Consider the following 23908-nt stretch of genomic DNA (forward strand, 5'->3'; position numbering starts at 1 on the left):
GACCAAAACCGCCGCCTTCCGTTAACTCGCATTGTGCGCATTCCGTTTACTACAGCTCGGTCTCTTATAATGAAGTCTCCATTGTATTTTCCCTTTACCCCTCAGTATTGTGGGATAACACGAAGGGAACAGATATATCAACTGCAGTCCCTGGTCGTTTTACCACGCTGAATGCATTTTTATCTATCGGTAAGCGACCAACACCGCTATACTTTCATGTCTTATCCTAACGCATTTTCCGAGCGAACTCTGATACCTTGGAGTGATACATTTTTTGCACTTTCGTTTCACTTCTCAGAAATTGTATAACTACGTTAAGAGAGCAGACATACCGACTGCTGTTCCTGGCCATCTGACCATAATACATTAGATTTTACACCATTCATGTAAGTGCATTTTTTGCATGTTAAAATACTCGAGTTTATTTTAGATGTAAATACAGCTCTAAGAAGGCTTCTGGTTTAATTACAAGTTTTTGGTGAAGTAAATATTTAACAAACTAGAATCGTTAATAAGAACAGCAGCACAAAGTAAATGTGGGTTCCTCTTACTTTTACATTTGCAGTTTTAAAACAGACTCTCCATAAAAAAGAAAATAACGTTATACCACCAGCTACTGCCCGATGCGGCTAATAAAAACAACTGCCGATTTAGGTAAGAATGGGGACACATTGCTGATTAATTTAGGGGTCCTACAGATGCTGCCCAGCTTTTGGTTATGGAATTACATAGGCTACTTTTATAATACCTCTAGATTATAAGGAACTAAGCCTAGGACACTTTCTGTTCATTGCTCAGTTAAGATAAAACACCTGCATATATATATATATATGCTTTCCAATTGTTCATCAATAACAATAAAACTCAGGCCAACCAAGCTCCTGAAGTTATAAATGTAATAGAGGTAGCGGGGTATATATACTACACTACTGCTCAAGTGTAACATCTAAAAAGTTTTGTACCTTATGTAGCCTTATAGCTGGCTACATAAGTAGGGAGTTTGCGATATGTAAAGCTGTTAAAACTATATGTTTGCATGCAATGGTATCTGAGGTATTGGTTGAAAGGCTAATATAACTCACCTCGAAAGGGAATTTGAATTGCTATATATGTTTTTCAGATTGTATATGTGGCTCCTGAAGAAGGCGTTCCAGTGAAAAACGCCGAAACGCGCGTCGAGAAGAGGACTAGTACTGTCCGCCACTGTTTTATGAATTTAGAATTAATGATGTCATTTGTAATGTTGTATTGTGTTGATGCCTTAGAATAGGTCATAAGTGTTATTTTATTATATGTCAGTAATTTTATGTTTTTATTCTGAGAGTATATATACTTAATAATAAACAAAATGTTGTACCTTTTAATTGATTGTTGTGCTTTTCACTTATCGTTCTCTCCCTGATGATATTATATTTTGTGCCTTTTTTCATTGTCTAATTTTCCCTGTCAAACATATTCAGTTGCCAAAACAGGGGGTCCTTGTTATTCACACCAATTTTCCCACAGCTTGTCTGTGCAGGGCTTCACTTTTTCAATTTAGTTGACTGTCATTGATTGTAATATATTTGAGCAGTGTGTAGTAAATTCCTTCTCCCCGACTTTTTCATCCACTCCCTAGAGTCATGGCCAATATGAAAACTTTCGGATTTACCGATGAAGAATTCGAAACTTTAGTAGGTACAACGATTCCGACCACTAACACCAATATGTCTAGTAGAGGCCAAGACGAAGGTAAGAAGCTAGTAGATCTGAAAAAGAAACTCATCCGCATGGAGGCCCATGGGGAGTTCATGTTGGCATACTTGAAAACAGGAATTATCCCAAATGGGCTACGTGTACGTAATATACCGGGTCTCTTTGTGCACCATAGACCATTTTTAGAAAAATGGAGTCAAATAGCAAACCGTTGCTCTCGAGATCTGATGATATTAATTGTAGCAACATCAAAGGAACTAGCCTTAGAAATAAAAAAAGAGATAGATGAATTAGAAGAGAAATTAAAACAAATGACTGGAGTTGAGGACGCCATCAAAAAAATAGAGGAATATAATAAAGATTTAGAATCGTTCAGCAACTATCTAAATAAACGAAAGACAGACAAACTGAATAAAGATAAAAGATTCTATTCAGAAGAAGTTGCTTATCCCTTCTTACATAAAGATTTTTATCAACAGAATCATTATACTGATGAGTTTTGAAACGTACAACAAAGAATCAACAACTTTACTGACTCGTCAGATTCAGAAGGTGAAGGCACTAGCAACACCTACTATGAATCAGATGGTGGTTTTAACACATACCCAAACTCCAGACCACAGCGACGCCCTTTTTTATCAAACAGGGGGCCTCGCCGGGGTCGCCCCAGGGTAAGATTTCAGAATCAGGGACAAACCCGAGGGAATTTTCATCAGAACCAACATCAACAACAAACTACACACCAACAAATTCAGCACCAACAACATCAGCAACAAGAGCCGCAGTTTATCAGGGAAACTCGCAACAGACAATATTGGGGACAGGGGATATAATCCCTATCTTCAACCTGTCCTCAAAAGAGCTTGACAGCTACAGTGAAACTATATTATCGAAGGGACTATCTTTTGTTCCCCATTCATTTGTTAATATTTTCGAGCTACACAAAGACATAATTGCCCTTTTTAGGAAAATTAGACTAAAATTTTTTTTTGCAAATAAAGCGGTTGATGTAGACAACCTTGCAACAAACAAACAGACTGCAATCTCTCTACCCTCCACTTTTACACCTGGGTTGGATCAGTTGGGACCAGAAGTTGCAGCTTTCGAGCTGGTTGTAATGAAAAAACTAGAGAAAACGTTAAAATATATACCTAAACCCAAATACAACCTTACTGTAAACGAATCTCGTGCTCTTAAAGACCTATCTGTAAACAAAGAACTAACAATCAAAAGTGCAGATAAAGGAGGAGGCATTGTGGTACTTAACTCAAACGACTATGAACACAACATGAAAAGAATGTTAAGTGACAGTACTACCTATTCCCAGATTAAATGCAATCCAATCCATACTACTATCAAGAAAATCAGGACTCTGACTGATGAAGCATTATCAGATGGCGAAATCAGCGTCAAAGATCATGAATTTTTGAATGCTAATACATTTAAAACTGCCTGTATCTATGGTCTACCCAAGATTCATAAGAACTCAACAAACCCCCCTTATAGACCAATAGTGTCCACCATAGGTACCCCAACAGAACCATTATCCAAATTTGTAGACTATTTTTTACGACCCCATATTTCAAAAATTAAATCTTACGTTAAAGATACCTGTCACATGATTAACACAGTTGAAAATTTGAATATCATGCCAGGGAGGGATATCCTTGTAACCCTGGACATAGAATCCCTCTACAGCAATATTCCCATTGATGAAGCCATTAGGGCCACAGATTGGTTCATAGAGAAACATAATATCACCTGCCCCAAAAAATTCCTAATAGATTGCCTTTTCATAGTTTTAACAGACAATTTTTTTGAATTCGGTGAGAACATCTACCGCCAACTGAAAGGCGTCAGCATGGGTGCTTCAGTTGCCCCATCGATAGCGAACATATATATGTCAAGGTTTGAAGAACGCTTCATATACAACGAAGTGGCACCTTTTTTCGAATCAATTTCCGATTGGTCCAGATATATCGATGACATCTTTTTTATCTGGACCAATGGGAAAGAAACACTTCTCGAGTTCTTAGAGTGGATCAATTTAACAGATGGCAATCTGAGATTTACTGCACATTATAGTGAGAATCAAGTAGAATTTTTGGATCTCCTCATTAGAGTTAATGTTGATAAATTAGAAGTGGATCTTTTCGTGAAAAAAACAGCACGAAACACTCTACTACATTTTAGTAGTTTTCATCCAAAATGCCAAAGAGAGAGCATTCCGTTCTCACAATTCCTTAGGGTCCGCAGGAATTGCACGAATTTACAAGACTACGACAGACAAGCTGCAATTATGCGCACTAAATTCTGTGAACGCGGATACCCGCATAGATTAATAAGGAATTCATACAAACGAGCAAGATTTTTTGACCGCGATGCGTTACTCACCCCTAAAGAGAAAGAAGAGAATGATCGAATTGTATGTGTAACAACTCATTCGACCATGAATGAACGGATCAGGCAAGTAATTAATACCAACTGGCATATCCTGAATTGCAATCCCTCTTCCACCTCCACTCTGTCCAAACCTCTGTTTGCGCACAGGAGAAACCGGAACCTAAAAGACAAGATAGTTCACTCTAAATTCAATTCTAAACAACAGAATGGTGATCAAACACAAAGATCACTTTTAACTAATTTACCGGTACGGGGCACTGTTCCATGCTCCTCCTGCAAATCCTGCAAAAACATTTTAGGTGGCGAAACGTTCAACCATAATGGCATCACATTTAAGGCACATGACTTATGGAATTGTAAAACCACTAATGTGGTTTATTTCATTAGTTGCCCGTGCGGTATGGGCTACGTCGGTGAGACGTGCAGGTCGATCCAGACGCGCCTTACCGAGCATAGATCTGCCATTAACCCTTTCGATGCTGATGACGAGCTCAGCTCGTCATCACCCACGGGTGTCGTGTGCTGATGACGAGCTGAGCTCGTCATAGTGCCACTAAAATGGCATTTTCCAGCACACAGCGGGAAAACGCCTAGCAGCCAAGAGGTTAAAACCCAAAAACTAAATGCACCATTAGTGAAGCACTTTTTGGATTTGAACCATAAACCAGAAGACATACATTGGCGCATCCTAGAGAAGATCATGACCCCAGACAGCAAGGGGGGATGCGCCATTAGAAAAAAACGAGAAGTCTTTTGGATTTTTTCCCTTGACACCCATAGAAAGGGGCTAAACAACGAGATCCCTTGGGAGAATGCCATCTGTCTTTAAGGTAGGTGCTGTCATAATATGCTGCAAAGGGTTCGGCGATTAGTATGTAAATAACAGGATTGCAAATATTTAAAAAGTCCTGGGTAATCCTGTTCACACCTTACATACAAATAGGCTTTACAAAACCTATTAATTTTAATGACTCTCGGTTTTGCAAAGGTTATTTCCTACCTGCTTAATAAATAACCCGATTTTCTTGCATAAACATCGCAATGCAACACTGTTACTTAAGATATTAATTCATGTTTTTGATATCTGGCATCATTTCCCTTATAAAGCAACTTTGCGATATGAAATCCATTTCGGCTATTTGACACCATTACTCTACTTGCAACATTGTTACTGGCGAGAATGAGTCCGCTTTACAAAACTTATTAAATTCTAATGACTCTCGGTTTCGCAAAGGTTATTTCCTACCTGCTTAATAAATAACCCGTTTTTCTTGCATAAACATCGCAATGCAACAATGCTACTTATGATATTAATTCATGTTTTTGATATCTGGCACCATTTCTCTTATAAAGCAACTTTGTTGCTTGCGATATGAAATCCATTTCGGCTATTTGACACCATTACTCGACTTGCAACATTGTTACTGGCGAGAATGAGTCTGCTTTTGATATTTAAATTCATCAGTAACTCACTCGCACTAATGTAGTCCGTCGTTTATATCCTTCGGAGACTACCCTTCGTGACGCGGTAAACTTGGACAACCAATCACCTCATATAGATGATCGAGTCATGTCCGTTTTAAAAGGAAGGAAGTCTGACTGGGAAATTGATTTCCTTTCCCAACGGCTGCGGGACGCCACTGGATTTATCAATCGTGACGCCCGCGGGTTGATGCACAAGCAGAGCTGATTTTAATCTTCGGTAAGCATGCAGCCCCGTTACCCGTTGCTAATCCACTACAATGTTACGTAGGTTCTGTGGTTTGAGTCTACGTAATAATGGTATATTGTATTGTATCTTTACTCTCCAGCTTTACAATACTACAGCAAGGGAACGTATATTTACGCCGCTATCCGAGGTGATCTGAATATGCAAAATCCTGTTTTAATATCGGTAAGCGACCAAAACCGCCGCCTTCCGTTAACTCGCATTGTGCGCATTCCGTTTACTACAGCTCGGTCTCTTATAATGAAGTCTCCATTGTATTTTCCCTTTACCCCTCAGTATTGTGGGATAACACGAAGGGAACAGATATATCAACTGCAGTCCCTGGTCGTTTTACCACGCTGAATGCATTTTTATCTATCGGTAAGCGACCAACACCGCTATACTTTCATGTCTTATCCTAACGCATTTTCCGAGCGAACTCTGATACCTTGGAGTGATACATTTTTTGCACTTTCGTTTCACTTCTCAGAAATTGTATTACTACGTTAAGAGAGCAGACATACCGACTGCTGTTCCTGGCCATCTGACCATAATACATTAGATTTTACACCATTCATGTAAGTGCATTTTTTGCATGTTAAAATACTCGAGTTTATTTTAGATGTAAATACAGCTCTAAGAAGGCTTCTGGTTTAATTACAAGTTTTTGGTGAAGTAAATATTTAACAAACTAGAATCGTTAATAATAACAGCAGCACAAAGTAAATGTGGGTTCCTCTTACTTTTACATTTGCAGTTTTAAAACAGACTCTCCATAAAAAAGAAAATAACGTTATACCACCAGCTACTGCCCGATGCGGCTAATAAAAACAACTGCCGATTTAGGTAAGAATGGGGACACATTGCTGATTAATTTAGGGGTCCTACAGATGCTGCCCAGCTTTTGGTTATGGAATTACATAGGCTACTTTTATAATACCTCTAGATTATAAGGAACTAAGCCTAGGACACTTTCTGTTCATTGCTCAGTTAAGATAAAACACCTGCATATATATATATATATGCTTTCCAATTGTTCATCAATAACAATAAAACTCAGGCCAACCAAGCTCCTGAAGTTATAAATGTAATAGAGGTAGCGGGGTATATATACTACACTACTGCTCAAGTGTAACATCTAAAAAGTTTTGTACCTTATGTAGCCTTATAGCTGGCTACATAAGTAGGGAGTTTGCGATATGTAAAGCTGTTAAAACTATATGTTTGCATGCAATGGTATCTGAGGTATTGGTTGAAAGGCTAATATAACTCACCTCGAAAGGGAATTTGAATTGCTATATATGTTTTTCAGATTGTATATGTGGCTCCTGAAGAAGGCGTTCCAGTGAAAAACGCCGAAACGCGCGTCGAGAAGAGGACTAGTACTGTCCGCCACTGTTTTATGAATTTAGAATTAATGATGTCATTTGTAATGTTGTATTGTGTTGATGCCTTAGAATAGGTCATAAGTGTTATTTTATTATATGTCAGTAATTTTATGTTTTTATTCTGAGAGTATATATACTTAATAATAAACAAAAGTTTGTACCTTTTAGTTGATTGTTGTGCTTTTCACTTATCGTTCTCTCCCTGATGATAGGAAATTAAGTTATAATACAGACATAAGAAGCGGTCTGAAATAACACATTTTCGTCTAACGATGATTTAGAGGGAAGAATCGGACAGGGCAGAGAGTGACATACATTGGAACTTGCATACAAAATACTGGACTGCATGCATAGATTTTTATCATGGGTAGCTGTAGTCACCCCCTCACACTCCACTTGCTCCCCTGTGGCTGCAGATATAATTAAATATGCGCTAACAGAGACGGGCAAGAGATGCAGTCATGCGGTTCCCTCAGCTTCACTAGGTGCAGGTCTCCTTGGAATGTTCAGTGGTCAGCGAGAGACAAATCTAAGGTTGAGCCTCGGTGCAGGGTGCGGGTAGCAGACCTCACTGCCCACAGTGGGTGTAGTGTTGTGATGGCCCCCAAGGATTACACAACACTCATGCTTCTTCTAAGGTATCTTTATTCTTTTCCTGGTACAGCTCCTTCCTGCGTCCTGCCTCTTGTCCCCTTGGTCATCTACTGCCCCGCCATGCCCTTTGACTAGATGTGGTGTCCGGTGTCTCCTTCCCCACACCCTTGACCCCAGGGTCCTAATGCCCACTGCCCTGGGCATGACATCTCCCCCTTTGTTGCAAACAAACATTTTCTGTGACGCGGCCTGTGGTCACTGGTCGATGAGTGCTGAAAGAGAGAGAGAGAGAGAGAGAGAGAAAGAAAGAAAAAGAGAGAGAGAGAGAGAGACAAAAAGAGAGAGAGAGAAAAAGAGGGAGAGAGACAGAGAGAGAGAGAAAGAGAGAGAGAGGTAGAGAGAGAGAAAGAGAGAGAGAGCGATAGAGAGAGAGAGAGATAGAGAGAGAGAGAAAGATAGAGAGAGAGAAAGATAGAGAGAGATAGAGAGAGATAGAGAGATAGAGAGAAAGAGATAGAGAAAGAGAGAGAAAGAGAGAAAGAGAGAGAGAAAGAGAGAGAGAGAGAGAAAGAGAAAAAGAGAAAGAGAGAAAGAGAAAGAGAGAAAGAGAGAGAGAGAGAGAGAAAGAGAGAGAGATAGAGAAAAAGAGAGAAAGAGAGAAAGAGAGAGAGAGAGAGAGAGATCCTCACAGGCCCTCGTCACATTACATCTCTTCAATTAGTCTCTGTGGTTTCTTGCATGCTCTGCTCGGCCTGGTTTCTCGGTTGTCCACCGGCACATTTTCTTCCTCCTTGACTGCCTCCGGCTGTTCTTCTTTTGTTTTCAATTCTTTGAAATCGATCTGTTTCTGGTGATGTGATACCGCCCTGCTGATGCTGTTATCATAGGTCCTTTCACCTCCGTCACCGTCAGTGGGTCCTTCGAGAACGCACTGTCCGACTTCCTCTGCTGTCTTTGCCGCACGACCACTGTGTCCCCTTCTTTTAGTTTTGCTTTGGTAGCATGCCTCCTTTGATCTGCGTATGCCTTCATTTTTGCTTTTGCCTCTTCATCTTTGGCAGCTATGTTGCTTCGCTCCACACTTGTCATCGCTTCCATCTGGGGTAGCAGTGTCCTGCACGAGCACGAGCTCGGCCGGGCACCGGCCTGTGGAGCTGTGAGGGGTATTACTGTAATCCCTCAGTATTTGGCACAGGGCTTGCCCTATCGATATCTGTGTTATTTTTGCTCTCTGCACCGCCTTCTTTATTGTTCCCATGAACCTTTCCGCCATCCCATTCGCTTGTGGCCACAGAGGCGTTATTTTCCAATGGCATATTCCTAGGTACTCCATAAACATCCGGAACTCTTCTCCTGAGAATGGCGGGCCATTATCAGTCTTTATCGTTTGGGGCGAGCCCCATGCTGCAAAAACATCATCCATTACTGGCAGTGTTGCACTTGCTGACGTTGACGCTACTTGCCTTACAATTGGAAACCGGGAGAACTCATCTATTATTACCAGCAGGTAGTTTCCCGTCTCCATGGTTCCATAGAAATCTGCTGCCAGTTTGGTCCACACTGCTTTTGTTAGTTAAGACATCTGATGCGGCTCCGGCTTGGGTGGCTGCCCCGTCACTTGGCAGATGTGGCAATGCAGGACAGTCGCCTCAACCATGCTGTCCAGTCCCAGGAACCACACTTTTTCTCGTAGCCTTTTCTTGGTTGCGACCATCCCTCGGTGTGACTCGTGCGCCAGTTCTATCGTCTGTCTCCTCAGCGTTCGGGGCATCACTATTCTCGTTCCTCTCATCATGAGGCCATTTTGGGTCTCTGAGAGCTCTTCATTGATCTTCTTGAATGCCAACAGTTCCTCTTTTATTACTCCTTCTTCTAGGATGCTGTTGTTGTTGATATGTCTCCACCTTTGTTGTCTTGTCACTTTCCGTATCGCTTGCATGGTGGGGTCTCGCTTTATCTCTTGTTCCAGCTCTGCCATCGTTATTGATGCTGGCGTGTTGTGCTTCAGTATGAAGTTCAGGTATTCCTCTGCCATTGTCCTTGCCTCAACCACACGTGGCAGAGGATGTCTTGACATGTAGTCTGCCGGGTTGTGTTCCTTTCCAGGTTTATGTATTATTTTGAAATTGTAGTCCATTAGTCTTATTCCCCACCCCTCTATCCGGGGTGGTATTTTTGCATTGGGGTTTCCATAGATTGTTGTTAGTGCTTGGTGATCTGTTATTATCGTGAATGGTTTTCCATAGATGAACATGTGATAATGTTCACAGGTCCACACAACTGGCAGACTCTCTTTCTCCGGCTGAGAGTACGCTCGCTCAACGTCTGATAGGCTTTTGCTTCTGTTGGCCACTACACACCTTGGTGAATCCTTGCCTGGTCTGTGTTGCGCCAGTATTGCCCCCAGTCCCGCAGGGCTGGCATCCACCGTCAATTCGGTGCATAGTAGCGGATCAAAGTACGCCAGGTGATCTACTGCTGTCACTGCTTCTCTGATTTCTTCAAAAGCTTTGCTGCATTCCTTTGTCCATGCAAAGATCTGGCCCTGTTTTGTTAGTTCTCGCAGCAGTGCGCTTACTGTGGCAAAGTCTTTTATGTACCGTGCACAGTAGCTAGCAAGGCCAAGGAATGACCTCACTTCTGCAACGTCGCTTGGCTGTCTTGAATTCTTCAATGTGTCCACTTTACTGCGATCTGGCCTCATTCCTTTTTAGGAAAAAATGTGTCCAAGAAATACCAATTCATCTCGCCCCAGTTCACACTTGTCTTCATTTAGTGTGAGCCCTGCCCGCTCTAGTTGGGAACATACCTCTTGCAGTGCCTTGCCATGCTCCTCATCCGACTTGTCGAATACCAGAATGTCGTCACTGTAGTTTAGACTATTCTTTACTGGCCTTATTACTTGCCTTATTGTTTCTTAAAATATTTCGGCAGCGGATGATATACCAAAACTCAGATGATTATATCTGAATAGACCCAGGTGCCGTGAGAACGTTGTGATATACCTGGACTGAGGGTCGAGTTCTAACTGGTGATATCCTTTGCACAAGTCTAATTTGGAGAAGCATCTTGTGCCTGTCAGGTAGCTGATCATATCGTCGAGGTGAGGCCCGGGGTGTCTTTCCCGTTCAATTGCTGTGTTCGGTACTCTCATGTCCACACAGATGCGAATCTTGGAAGTGTTTTTTTTTGGTACTGCCACTATTGGCGACACCCAGGGCGTTGGTCCTTCGGCTGGTTCTATGATGTCCTGTTTCAGCAGCGCTTCAATCTCTTCTTCTACCTGCGGTTGCAGGTGTATTGGCACTCGCCGGTGGTTTTGAGCTACTGGCTTTATTGTTTTGTCGATGTGCAGCGTTATTTGGCGCCCCTTTAGCATCCCTAGTCCTTGCAGTAGTTTGGGATATTCCTTCAAGATGCTCTTTTTTTCCGACATGCTGTATGTCATTTCGAGCAGGCCCATCACCTGGGCTGTGACGTTGCTTAACAGGCACGGTGCTGGAATGTCACCTCTCAGTACGTGAATCTTTTCTTCTATCGTTTGACTTTTGTACGTCAGGTTCTCTGTGAATTTTCCCAGGTTTGTCACTGGTTTCCTTGACCCCCATGTGAATACTTCAACTTTCGACAGTTTCAGTGCTGGTTTCACTTCCATCTTCTCGTATTCCGACACACAAATGATGTTACATGTTGCGCCGCTGTCTAGTACGAACCGTGCTCTGTGTTGTCCCACGCCTATGGTTACAGACTCCGTCTTCTTTATGGTGCTTTTGTCCTCGAGGCAGATGCTTTCTTCAGTCCTGCCTTCATCTGTGGGCATGGCAGCAGTGTCTGACATAAGGTAGTGCCGCTCTACTTTTTCTTCTTCCTCTTCGTCTCCTGACTCTATTGAGGAACTTCTGTTTGCTGTTTCTACATGTCTGATGTGTCTACTTGTTGTCATCCGCGGTCTTCCCGGTCTTCCTCTTTCACCTCTAAACTGCAGCCCTTGGCATACAATGGAAAAATGGTTGCTCCTGTTGCATTTCCTGCATGTTTGGCCAAATGCTGGGCACGTGCCTCTGTGTGGGAACTCAAGTCCACATCTGTAGCATGTTGATTCAGGTTGTTTTCTTGTCGCTTGTTCATTGGGCCCCTTCTTCCAGCTGCTTGTGCGGTTGCTCTCTGTCATGCCGTGTGCCTGTTCAACTCGTCGTTCTTTTCCCCGCTCCCTTTGCTTTGCTTGTACTGTCGCTCTTGCTTCAGCCCTCGCTAGTGACAGGATCTTCTCCAGTGATGTTGGTTCCTTCAGAATTCTTGTACAGAAGTCCGTGTCACGGCATCCTTAAATCATGCGCAGGCGAATCGCTTGTTCGTTGTCGTGCTTGTCGAACTTGCAGCGCGTTACTAGTATCCTTAGTCACGTCGCAAAATCATCTAGCCACTCGTCCGTGTGTTGGAATGCTATGGTGAACGTGTAGCGCTCGAAATCAATGTTCCTTTGCGGATCGAATTTGTTTGTTAGGCACTTTATTAGGTCTTTGTACGTCGAGATCTCATCTTCTGGTAGGGTCACTAGTAGGTCATCTACTTCATCGCCCACTAAGTTGAGGAACAGGCCTAGTTGCTTGGCCTCTGTTACATCAGTGGCCTCCATGTATCTCTCAAATCTCCTGACCCATCGCTCCCATCTTATTCCCACTTGCGGCTCTGAGAGGTTGAATGGGAGAGGTCTGTGATATTGGGCGCTCTGCCTTTCGCTCCTTGTCTCTGCCATTTCTTCACTTTGTGCTCTCGGTGGCCCTTGTGCTTTCTTCTTTCTGTCACTGTTTGCACTAGTCTTTTGTGTTATTTCTTCTATTGACTGTCTTTTTGGCATCTCTTTGTGCCTTTCTTTACCTCTCTTTGCCTTTCTTTTATCATTTATTTTTGTCTTCTTATTGTTATTGTCTTTTATTGTCTACTTTCCTATCTCTTTTGTTGTTTTTTTCCTTTTATTTGGGCCATTTTCCTCCTTTCTGGTGCTTTTTCTGGCACTTTTTCCAACTTTTTCGATTTTGCCTGGCCTCAAAATGGCTGCCGGCCCTTTCTGTTTTCTTATTGGTCCTTTTTCCTGACTTCCAAGATGGCCGCCGAGACTCTCGCGAGACTTCGGGACCAATCTGAGCATTGCCTGGTTTAAAGATGGCCGCTCGGTATTCTCGCGCGCTGATTGGCTCTTTCTGCCTGTCCTCAAAATGGCCACAGAGATTGTCGCGAATTTCTTCAATACCCGCGCTCACACTCGGCGCTTATCGCACTTTCAGGACCTTACTTCTGTCTTCTGCAGCAGTCGGGGTGGGCTCCCGCGTTGTTGCTCTTCACTGTGGCGTGGACATGGGTGCGCTCCTGGCTTCGCTGCGATCGTCGCTCGGCACACGACACGATCCAGGGTGGGCTCCTGGTTTAAAGTTGCTGGGCAGGCAACACACACGTGTGTTCGTCGCCCTCGTCGCCAGTTGTAGTGTCGTGATGGCCCCCAAGGATTACACAACACGCTTGCTTCTTATAAGGTATCTTTATTCTTTTCTTGGTACAGCTCCTTCCTGCGTCCTGCCTCTTGTCCCCTTGGTCATCTAATGCCCCGCCCTGCCCATTGACCAGATGTGGTGTCCGGTGTCTCCTTCCCCACACCCTTGACCCCAGGGTCCTAATGCCCAGTGCCTGGGCATGACATTGGGCATGTCAGGGCGGGCCTAGGACAGAAGAGGCGCCCTGGGCTGTAATTGGCCACACCCTCAAGATTGTCCGTCATAATGCCCCGCCGAAATTATGGACAAACGCGGTCCGTAAAAGCATCATTCATGTTAACTTATAGGCACTACTTTAGGTCACAACGAAGTCATGCTGTAAACTCAACAGCACAGTGTGTAAAGTAGTAACTGGTCCCGATATGCCAGTGGTCTGCAAGGATGATCAGCTGCATTTGAGTTCAGTAACACAGCTAAAGCAGGCTGTGGAAAGATGCTAAAAACGTCACACCAAACAATGTGTTTAAAGCTGAACTATGATTTTATTGATAAAAGATTATTTACAACGTGTGTGCCTATTCAGGTTAGACATCACAATTCTAAGAACACACAGAGAACATGGTTAGGAGTCGGTCCAAGGTGAGTTGAATACCTTACTTCCTAAGTAATAACCCCAGCCAATGGTCTGTTAAATTAGACGCCGTAACCACCACATTCTCGTCTTCCTCTTCGTGCTCTGTTCTAGAATCCCTGAACGTCATCCAGCACATAGCACGGGAGGCACTGTACAATCCAACACAACACATCTTTCCCCTAAACACAGAATTAAAACATAAAATGATTAGAATATTTCTGAACAGAAAGACAACAGGTGAATAAATAATAATGTGCAAACAAAATAACTAAAGGAAAATGAACAAATAGGAAGTGGGAACGTAACCTGTTGAAACGTAACTCTCACTAAACTCAAGGCAATATAACACATGACCAAACACTATGGTAAATAACAGATGGTAATAAGACAGTTTTATCTCACAATACCAACAACAAAGTCATTATTTGTTTCTGGAATATGAACCTTCCGCCGGATTTGGTAAAGTTCCCTTCTTTATTCGTTTTATTATTAGTACGATTGAACCAATAGGGACTAGACTTCCTTGAGAAGTGAGTCACTTCCGCAATACCAGACGTTCCTGGTGTGCAAACCAACTCTTCCAACATCCCTGACTTACATGGTGTGGATCCGTCATCTAAACGTCTGTAGAATTCTCACCACTAGAATTACACATCACCATTATTAACATCCATCAACCACTCCATGCCTACTTTCAAACACGAATCATTTCCAATACTTACAAAATTGTTAGCACATTTAGCCAATTTACTAAATGCCACATATTTCCTTAAACCACCTTCAATGAATTGGTGAACCATTTCATTACTTGGAAAGGTCCCATACCTTTCCTGAAACCTTTACTTCTCTTATAGGATTCTTTGATCATGACCCATTCTCCCCCATTCAACATCACTTCTTTTACTCCATGTTTAAAATCATGCTGTACCCTATAAAAGATTTGTGCTTTAAGGATATTCTCTTTTACTTTTTCCAAAAACCACTTAGTCCGAATCTCATGTTTCGTCCATGCCACATTCTCCTTTGAGCAGGAGTCACTACCGCTAAACAATCTGAATGGAGTGTACCATCTCCTCACAGAAGAAGTGTTATATGCCAACAACAATTTTTTAATTTGTGTTCCCCAGTTCCTGTATTTTCCAATCGCCATGCGGATTCTGTCAATAATGACTGTTACAGCGCTCTACTGCTCCATTACCTGCGGGATGATAGACAAAATGTTTCCACACAATTTTATCCCTAGTCAAGAAATCCTAGAAAAACCCAGTTGGATCGTTGAACTAAATTAAAACTATCAAAGAAAAATAGTCACAGGGAAACAATGTCTGGGATTAGCCGAAATGATATATTGTCTTGCACATTATCCCTAAAATAATTACTGAAATTGGGTCTAGCCATTTCTCTCTTGCGCCACAAAGTGGGCTTTTTTGCACAAGACACACTGGCTTTTTCATTGCCTATAAGGAAACTTACAATAACAGTTCCTAGTTTATCAAATGTTAGGGTTCATTTTGTAATAAGTTTGCATCGCTGGGAGGGTGAATTAATTATTAGTCATTGCCAACGTATGCCATCTTTCTGGAAAGCCTCTTATTCTGCCACGTAATACCACACCTGGTAAATAACGATACCACACAATCAGATTTATCCGGTATGGTAGTACCTTCCTCTTCAGAGTTCCTGATCCCAGAGTGGGATAACACACAACAGACCCACCTCTTTTTTCGATGTTCCAAGATGTAAAACTCAAAATGATGTGTTTCTTCCCCACAAAATTTTAATAGGTTCTAACCGTGTAAAAGTTGTCAGGATAAAAAGTGCCATGTCGGGTAATGTCCCAGTAATTTCACAACCATTTTGTAATACAGATTCAGGTACAGCCTCTTGTTTGCACCCGTACCAGGATTACCAGCCTGAATGAAAAAAAGTCGATTACTAATATTAAATTAGGGAATAGTTTCACAATACTTTAAACTTAAGTTACTGGAAATAAACATCTAGCATTACATTTGTATTCGTCTAGTCGAATTATCCCCAAATAAGAGTAGGGAGAATTTTTTTCTTGGGCAAGTCACTACAACTCCACATTTACCCATCCACACTATCAAACAATAGATCTGGCTTATTTGAAGTGTGAACGGTTTGTTGTCAGTGTTAGAATTGGGGAGCCTGTTTGAGCACAGGCGTTGGGGAAGAACGCAACAGTGCATTATTTTAATAGATATGGTTCTGCGATACCCGCATCCCATAGTGTAATGCAAAGTAGCAGCTTTGTTTGCTGCACTGCATTGTGCTGAAACAAAATAACTGCCCCTAAAGGTTTATATAGCCATGGCTGACTTTCTTGAGGCTTCTTTAAGGAGGCTTGAGATATCAGCAGGCTCAGGTTCCTGAGCAGGCATGAGGTTCCTCTAAAGAGACTCACGGCTTGTATAGGCTGATTTATGTTCCAAAGGCGGAATCAGGGTTAAGGAGTAGACTCAAAGCTACAACAGTCTTATTCACGGCCAAGAAAAGCACACACAGGCATGTGCCCTTAAATATAAAATCCCTCTCTCTCTCTCGCTCTCTCTGTCTCACACCCACAGACAAATGGTCTGCTGACACACACGGTTTCTATATACTGAATAAAGGTCAATATGTGCACTATTTGATTTGAGGTGCTGAAAGCTGGTGGTTCCTTTAGGTACATCTTGCGCTAGAACAGATCAATTTGTTGCTAAAGCAGATAGCGCAAGAGTACTATAATAAAAACTGAGGTTTCTTTAAAGACACTTCAGTTCTAGTAAGCAAATTCAAGGTTCCCATTTGTAGGCCTTAGGCCTCTACAGACAAACTGGGTCTTTCTATATACGTATTTCTTTCTTTGTCCATTCCTGAGGTTTATAAAGCTAACATCAGGCCCGGGAAGTGGAACACCTCCTCTCCCTCCCCTTCTGTCTTCCAATACAAAGGTACTAAATTTCCCAGCCAAAGATGGAAAGCTAAGCTGATCTTGCGTGGACTTGAATTTGTAACCTGCAGACCAAAGAAGATGTCGTCCGACAGCATTAACTTAAAACCATTGTGCCAGATTCAATAATTTAAATGACCATATGCAATTGGGTCGATCTATGCCAATATGAGGAGTGGTTATAAGCAATCCTAAGAATCTTAAACAAACAAAAAGTGGAAGAAAGCAGACTTTGCTAGGAGCATAATTTCATCTATCTTTTCATCTCTCCATCACCTTTCTTACCATCTCCTGCCCAGCCAAATAAACCCATTATTCCCTCTGCCTCCGTCTTCCACACCTTTCAACGATCATTCGATTTATAAATCCATCGCATTTATCTCTCCCTCACCCACATCTGGTAGCACAGTAAGGCTGTATTCCTTACCTAGTGAAACCAGCATGTCATAGTTCTCCTTAGCCACTTCTAAGTACAGGTTCCTCTGCCATAATTCCAAACCACTCCATTCATCTTCTGAGAAGTGCACTATGACGTCATCAAAGTTAGGCACCATCTGTGGAGAGAGCAGATTTCAGTTACTAAATAAATGCTCAGCAGTGGTATACCCTACAGAGCAGGTTGAGAATGAACTCTGACAGAAGTAGTACTTATGAATAAAGGAGCTCTACAATTAGGCATTCCGTAGAAAATATTTATGCATTGGGTGAGTGGGATGGTATGGGTTTTTGTCCAATGCGTCACCATTTAAAATCCGCAAACTACTGCACATCACAGACCATCATTAGTGTAAGAAGTAAAGGAACTCTAAAATAGTGGTCATTTAACATATTTAAACTATATCGTAACCCACAGCCCCACTATGCATTTATTGAGATCTTAGACACTAAACAAAAACATGAACTGGGGATATAGCCTCATTCACAGACATATCACAACTCTAGTTCACCGCCAGGGACATATCATGTACTCATAAAACAGTCTAGTTCTTCATTATCTGCAGCACATTCCCTACCTATCCCATCAGTATTGTGGTTGACATTAGGCTTTTCTCAAAAAACAATTATGAAAACCACACAAGAACGAGTAATGATTTTCTGGCAGGATGCAGCAAAGAAATTGATTAAAATCATATGTTGAGATTCCAATGAGTAACAGCCTTCCTTAAAACAAGATTAAAACATTTCCTTTCACTTCTATCTTCAACTTTCTTTCATTAGGTTGAAGCCTAACAAACAGCAAAGCTGTCTGGTTGCAAAAGATTTCTTGGGGACATTCTAAAAACCATTGGCTTTGGGTGTTTTGACTCACATTTGCTTGTTTTCTATTTGCCAGCTTTATTTGTTTTAGGCTGTCCACCATGTCTTTGTCCCTCCTGCATAGCCTGTTTCCACCTCCCTAACTAGCTACTTACATTCCTCCACGGGTGCTTGCTTTCTGGGAACAATTTTTTCCTTTTTTGGGAATAACTCAATGTGATGTATATCTTGGAAGAGGTTTCTTGTCTCATCTTTCTGCTTGATTGATTCTACTTCTCTTTGCCACGATGATCATTAATCTTGCATGCCTTGGCGGAACAATGTTGTGTCTACAAGCTTGTTTATTTTGATCAGGGCTCTTTACTAATAGCATAACTAAAATGTCCTCAATTTCACACCCATGTCATACACACTGGAAGCAGGGCAGTGGGGGTGCTGAAGCACCCCCAAAATACCATGCTAGAGTTCAGAAGTATATGAGCAATAAACAAGTCTTTAGATTTTGTTTTTATCTTGTCACATTTGCTGTGCATTCACAGAGGTCAGATGTTAGAATCTGTTGTGTGAAGGAGGTTGCTGTTTACTTTTCTTTTTTCTGACTGGCAAGTGAACGGATTTATGTGATAATCTTGCAGGGTATTGGGGGTCAAAAAGGCTGTAGGATGTTATCTTTTTCTAGCACACAACAACATTTAAAAGCCAGTAAATGAACTGTACAAATATTTCAGAATATTTCACAATTAGGAAAGCATAAATTAAGCACTTTTTTGTAATTCTGAGTGTGATGGAAACAAATATTTTAATACAATCAAAACAAATCCATACACTAGGTGATGCAGATTTGCACACTTTATTGTTTCGCACTTTATGGTTTTATCAGTAAAACTGTATGTCTGTGCACATGCAATGGGAATTTCATTTGAAAATGAGCTGCTAATGGGAATGCGTTCCACAACATGCATACTCCACTCTACGCCACTTCACTCTATAACACTCTACTCCAAGCCACTCTACGTCTCTCCAATCTATGCCCGCCACTCCATGACACTTTACATCCCTTCACTCTACCTCACTGCACTTTAAGCCACTCAACAACACTCCACTCCACTCTATTCCACTCTTCGTCCCTCTGCTACATGACACTTTACTCAACTAAACACCCCTCCAATCTACAACTCTACTGTACAACACTCCACCTCTTCTCTACTTTACACAACTCCACTCTACACTACAACACTACACCCTATGACACTTCAACCTACTACAATCTACTCCACTCTTCACCACTCCACTCAATGACACTCTACTCCAAACCACTCCACTCTGTGCAACTTTCGTCCACTCTATGCCACTTCACTCTACACCACTTCACTCTTTGCAAATCCAAACTACGACACTATACTCCACTCTATGCTACTCCACATCACTTAACTCCATTTTATGCCACTATACTGTATGCCATGACACTCTACTCTGCTTTACAACACTCTGATCTACGACACTCTTCTAACCTGCAACACTCTACGCTACTCAACAACACTCTACTCTACTCTACGACACCCTATTCCACTCTACCCCATGCCACTTCACGACACTCCTATACCCTTCAACACTCTACCCCACGATACTCTACACCACTCTATATCACTTTACTGTACACAACTCCGCTCCTTTCACTCTACAACACTCCACTTTGGAACACTCTAATTTACTCTATGCCACTCCACAACACTGTATTCCGCTCTATGCCACCCCACAGTACTACCACACTCTACGCCGCTCCACCCTACACCACTCTACTGCACTGTACTCCACTCTATGACCTTCTATACCACTTTTCTTCACTCTACGCCACTCATAACACTCTACTCCATTCTATGACATCCTACTCCACTCTATGACACTCTACGTCACAACACTCTATGCCACAACTACACTGTTCACCACTCTGCTCTCCCACATTCCGCAGTGCAACATTCTGCCCTGCAGCATTCCGCATTGTGACACTATACTCCACTCTAAGCTACTCCACACCCTCTTACTCCATTTTATGACACTCCACAACACTCTATGCCTCTCCACTCAGCGTCACTCTGACTATCTAATCACTCTGCTTCATGATACTATGCTATACCGCTACTCACATCTACGCCATTCCACTCCATTGCACTCTACCACTCAATGCCCCTTTACTCCACTCGATGCTACTACATGACACTCCACTGTACTTTACTTGATTCTACGCCACTCCACTCCATGACACTCTACACAACCACACTGTACTCCACTCTATGACACTCTACTCGATTCTACGACACTCTACGCCACTTCCTTCTGCAACACTCTATGCCACTCTACGACACTCCTCTTCACAACACTGCTTCACTGTTCGCCACTGCTCTCTGTCACTCCATTCTGTGACACTCAACTCCACAATATGACACTTTACTGTACGTCACTCCACTACACTCTGCATAATTCGATGCCTCTCCACTCTGCGACCCTGCATACTACGAAACTCTACTCCACTATATGACAATTTATGCAACTCCACAACACTGTACTCCACTCTATGCCACTCCACTCTACATCACTCCAAAATGAAGCACTACTACACTCTATGCGACTTTATCCAAAATCACTCCACAATGTAACACTACTCCACGCCACTCCACTCTACGCAACTCTATACTACAGCATTCTACCCCACTCTACACCACTTTATTGCACTTTATGCCACTATACTCTACGACACTCCAATCCACGTCACTTTACTCCACTCATCGACACTCTATGCCACTTTACTCCACTCTACGCCACTTCACTGTACACCATGACACTCTCTCCACTCTATGACACCCTACTCCATTCTACAACACTCCACTCTGCGACACTCTATGCCACTCCACTCTATGGCACTCCTGTCCAAGCCATTCCTCTCCACAACACTACTTCACTTTTCGCCACTTTACTCTATGACAATTCATTTGACTCTAAGCCATATATAATTTTTAGTAACTAAACTAATTTATTCCAGACTTAGACATCAGCTTGTCATTTTGTAGAGGTACACTCAATGTCATTTATGAAAAATAAACTCAAGATCCCACCAACTTGCCATTTCTATAAACTGCACCAATTTTGGCCCCAACTATTGTCTTTTTATTTTTTAGTAATAAATAAATGCCAACCATCCACATCCACCCCAATCATATGCCAATACTCAATATTTTCCTTATCGCTGCAGGTATTGATACATGCAGATAGTATAAGCCCCTCATTTGCTACTCAACTTCATGCAATATCCAGGTATACCACATAACTAGTTATGTCTTCTCCATTACTTCTGCACAAAGGAGGATCTGAATGTCTCATCCTCGAGGGTGGCCTTTGGGAACCCTCTGGTGCCTGCACTGCAGGCTTCCACCAACAAAAAAAATCTCAAGGGTCAATGCAGACTCGCTTATATGACAGAGCTGGACCCTCCGTCCCCATCACTCAAATCAGTGTGCCATACAGCGGGCTGAAGACATTTACCCAACGGAATCCCAAACATGGGAAAGGCACCGCTGGAAAGGGAAGAGTCTCAAGTGGTGGAAACAGAACTAGTCTCAAGAAACAGACCCAGGCAAACAAAGTCGGTAAGTTTTTATTAGGATAAGGGTGGGAATGCTGGATGGTAAAAATGTTAGTGTGTCCTGCCGATTACAGAACTTTCTCTAATAGAAATGTGCGGAAAATGCATGATTTTAGCTAACGTTTGCCAGCCTTTCCGGGCAAGAAAACGTAGTGGGATCTACACATGCCAAACCACCATTGAATCCTCTGGGAGTCTAGTTTTTGAAATGTCTCGGTCTAGTAGATTTCCCTGTGAGGCAGCCGAGCCCCTGCCCAAATAGAGCAGCTACCAACAAAGCCAGATTTGGTCCATTCTCAAGGCACAACCTGGATGTCGCCACATTGCATTTTGAGGCCTTCGCCACACCAGTGAGGTACTGTTTTAATCAATGGAAATGTGGAACCATTGGGTGGTAGATGTTTTGCAGTTTCTGGAACTTTCCATCAGATAAATGTGAAGAAAATGTGACTTAACTAAAGTTTGAGGTTTGCAGGGGATTCGGGATAAGAAAATATAGCAGAATTCATGCAAGCCACACCTTAGAGATACTGGATTTGCCTGGATCTCTAATTTTCAGAATTGCCAGGTTTCAAAGGGTTCTCTGGTTGCCGGAAATTCAAGGCCTCGTACAGTGCAGTCTTTCACCATGGCAAGTGAGAAGAAATAGGGATTTACCTAGTATTTGCGAGCCTATATAGATAACAAAACTGCTCCAAAGATTTCCTCTTACATGACTTGGGGATTGTAGGAGAGTAGAGTCTGCAATCCTATGATCACCCCAGATTTTTGCTTTTTGCTTCACTGGTTTACGACTTTCCCTGGCTGTGGGCCTGCTAATCAGACCCACAGCCTAGCTGTTCTCTCTCTAAATTGTCTCACATGTACCTTAGGTGCATTTACCAATTGGTACTGGGCCACCTTATCAGTCCCTGTACAGTATACCTTAGGTATCCAGGGCATAGGTGTACCCAGGGCCTACCAGAGGCTGCAGCATGTATTATGTCACCCCTGGCTGGCCATCTAAATCTGACACAACTGGCTGCACGACAGCTGGGGCAAGGTGGTGTAAACACCCTTTGCTTTAGATATAGTATTCCTATATCTAACCCTAAAATGGACACATGTATTCCTATCAGTCACTCCTATGGCAGCCCTTAACAATCCTGAAGGCAGAGTGCGTGGAATTATGTGAGATGGTGCTCTGGCATGAGCTGAGCCCGTCTGCAGCTTGCGGAACCAAGTCCTAATAGCTGTTCTATGATAACGCGTACCATATACTCTTAAGTGCATTATAATCCTCGCGGTTATTTGCTATCTTTGGTATCGCTTTATCAAAACATGTCGAGTAAGGTGTCATACGAATTGGAATACTAACCCCTCGCCAATTCTGGCGACGGGGTTAGCATTCCACCCTTCTAGAGGGACACGGCATGTATGTAACTGTGAACCCCGGTTAAAGTTAACTCGAGCCTCAGCATCACAAAATGGATGCTGCCACCACAGACACAAGTCTGACCTCCTGCTGCTGGGAGTCCTTCCAGCGAGGAGAGCTTGGACAAAGGGTTTCCTGTCAGGGGCGGTGCTAGCACCATCCCAGACAGGGTTTTGTGTATCCCCGGTAGGCAGGGCTGAGAAGGAAGGTGACTGCAAGTGGCACCCCGGTGCTCACTATGCATCTGCCGGTTTGAACCAGTTCCAGGGGCACACCAGCCCCTGAGCTGGGGAAAGTCCGGACAAGGGAGAGGGGTGTAACCACCCCCCTCCTGGTCCCACCCATGGGCAGGACCTAGTCGCGTGCCAACCCCTTTCTTTAGTATAAAGGTAGGAGTGGGCCCCCTTCCCAAATTAGATAATTCTGAATCTTGATGACTTTCCACGGAAGAACTCTTGAACATTTCTGAAGACTCTCCCTTGTGGCTAAGGAGTAGCCACCCTGCACCAGCGGGCACCATCTAAGCGCATGCAGTTTGCTGCAAGTCCATCCTCCGGATCAAGACTGCCCAGCTCGACGAGACCCGGATTCCCTGGCACCTCTGACCTCTACCTACATCATCAGCCCAGCTGAGATTCGTGGGTATGACGAGACCTGAAGGGACCGGCCATCATCAAAACTGCACTACGCTTATCCAGCACGACCGCTGAGGGATCCTCGAGTGAGTGCTTTGGGG

The 23908-nt window shown here is 42.8% G+C and overlaps 1 protein-coding gene across 2 annotated transcripts in view; it reads right to left on the reverse strand.

The window, feature by feature from the left end:
• The window catches only part of LOC147685081 (uncharacterized), a 277204-nt gene that overhangs the window by 235780 nt on the left and 17516 nt on the right, over positions 1-23908 (reverse strand). For both annotated transcript variants that reach the window (XM_086940956.1, XM_086940955.1), the window contains exon 2: positions 17292-17418. In XM_086940956.1, coding sequence (XP_086797082.1) covers positions 17292-17418 — 127 coding nt within the window. The remainder of the gene's footprint in view (positions 1-17291; positions 17419-23908) is intronic.

Source organism: Lissotriton vulgaris, chromosome 10 (genome assembly GCF_964263255.1).
Source record: "Lissotriton vulgaris chromosome 10, aLisVul1.2, whole genome shotgun sequence".
In the NCBI taxonomy this organism is placed as follows: Eukaryota; Metazoa; Chordata; class Amphibia; order Caudata; family Salamandridae; genus Lissotriton; species Lissotriton vulgaris.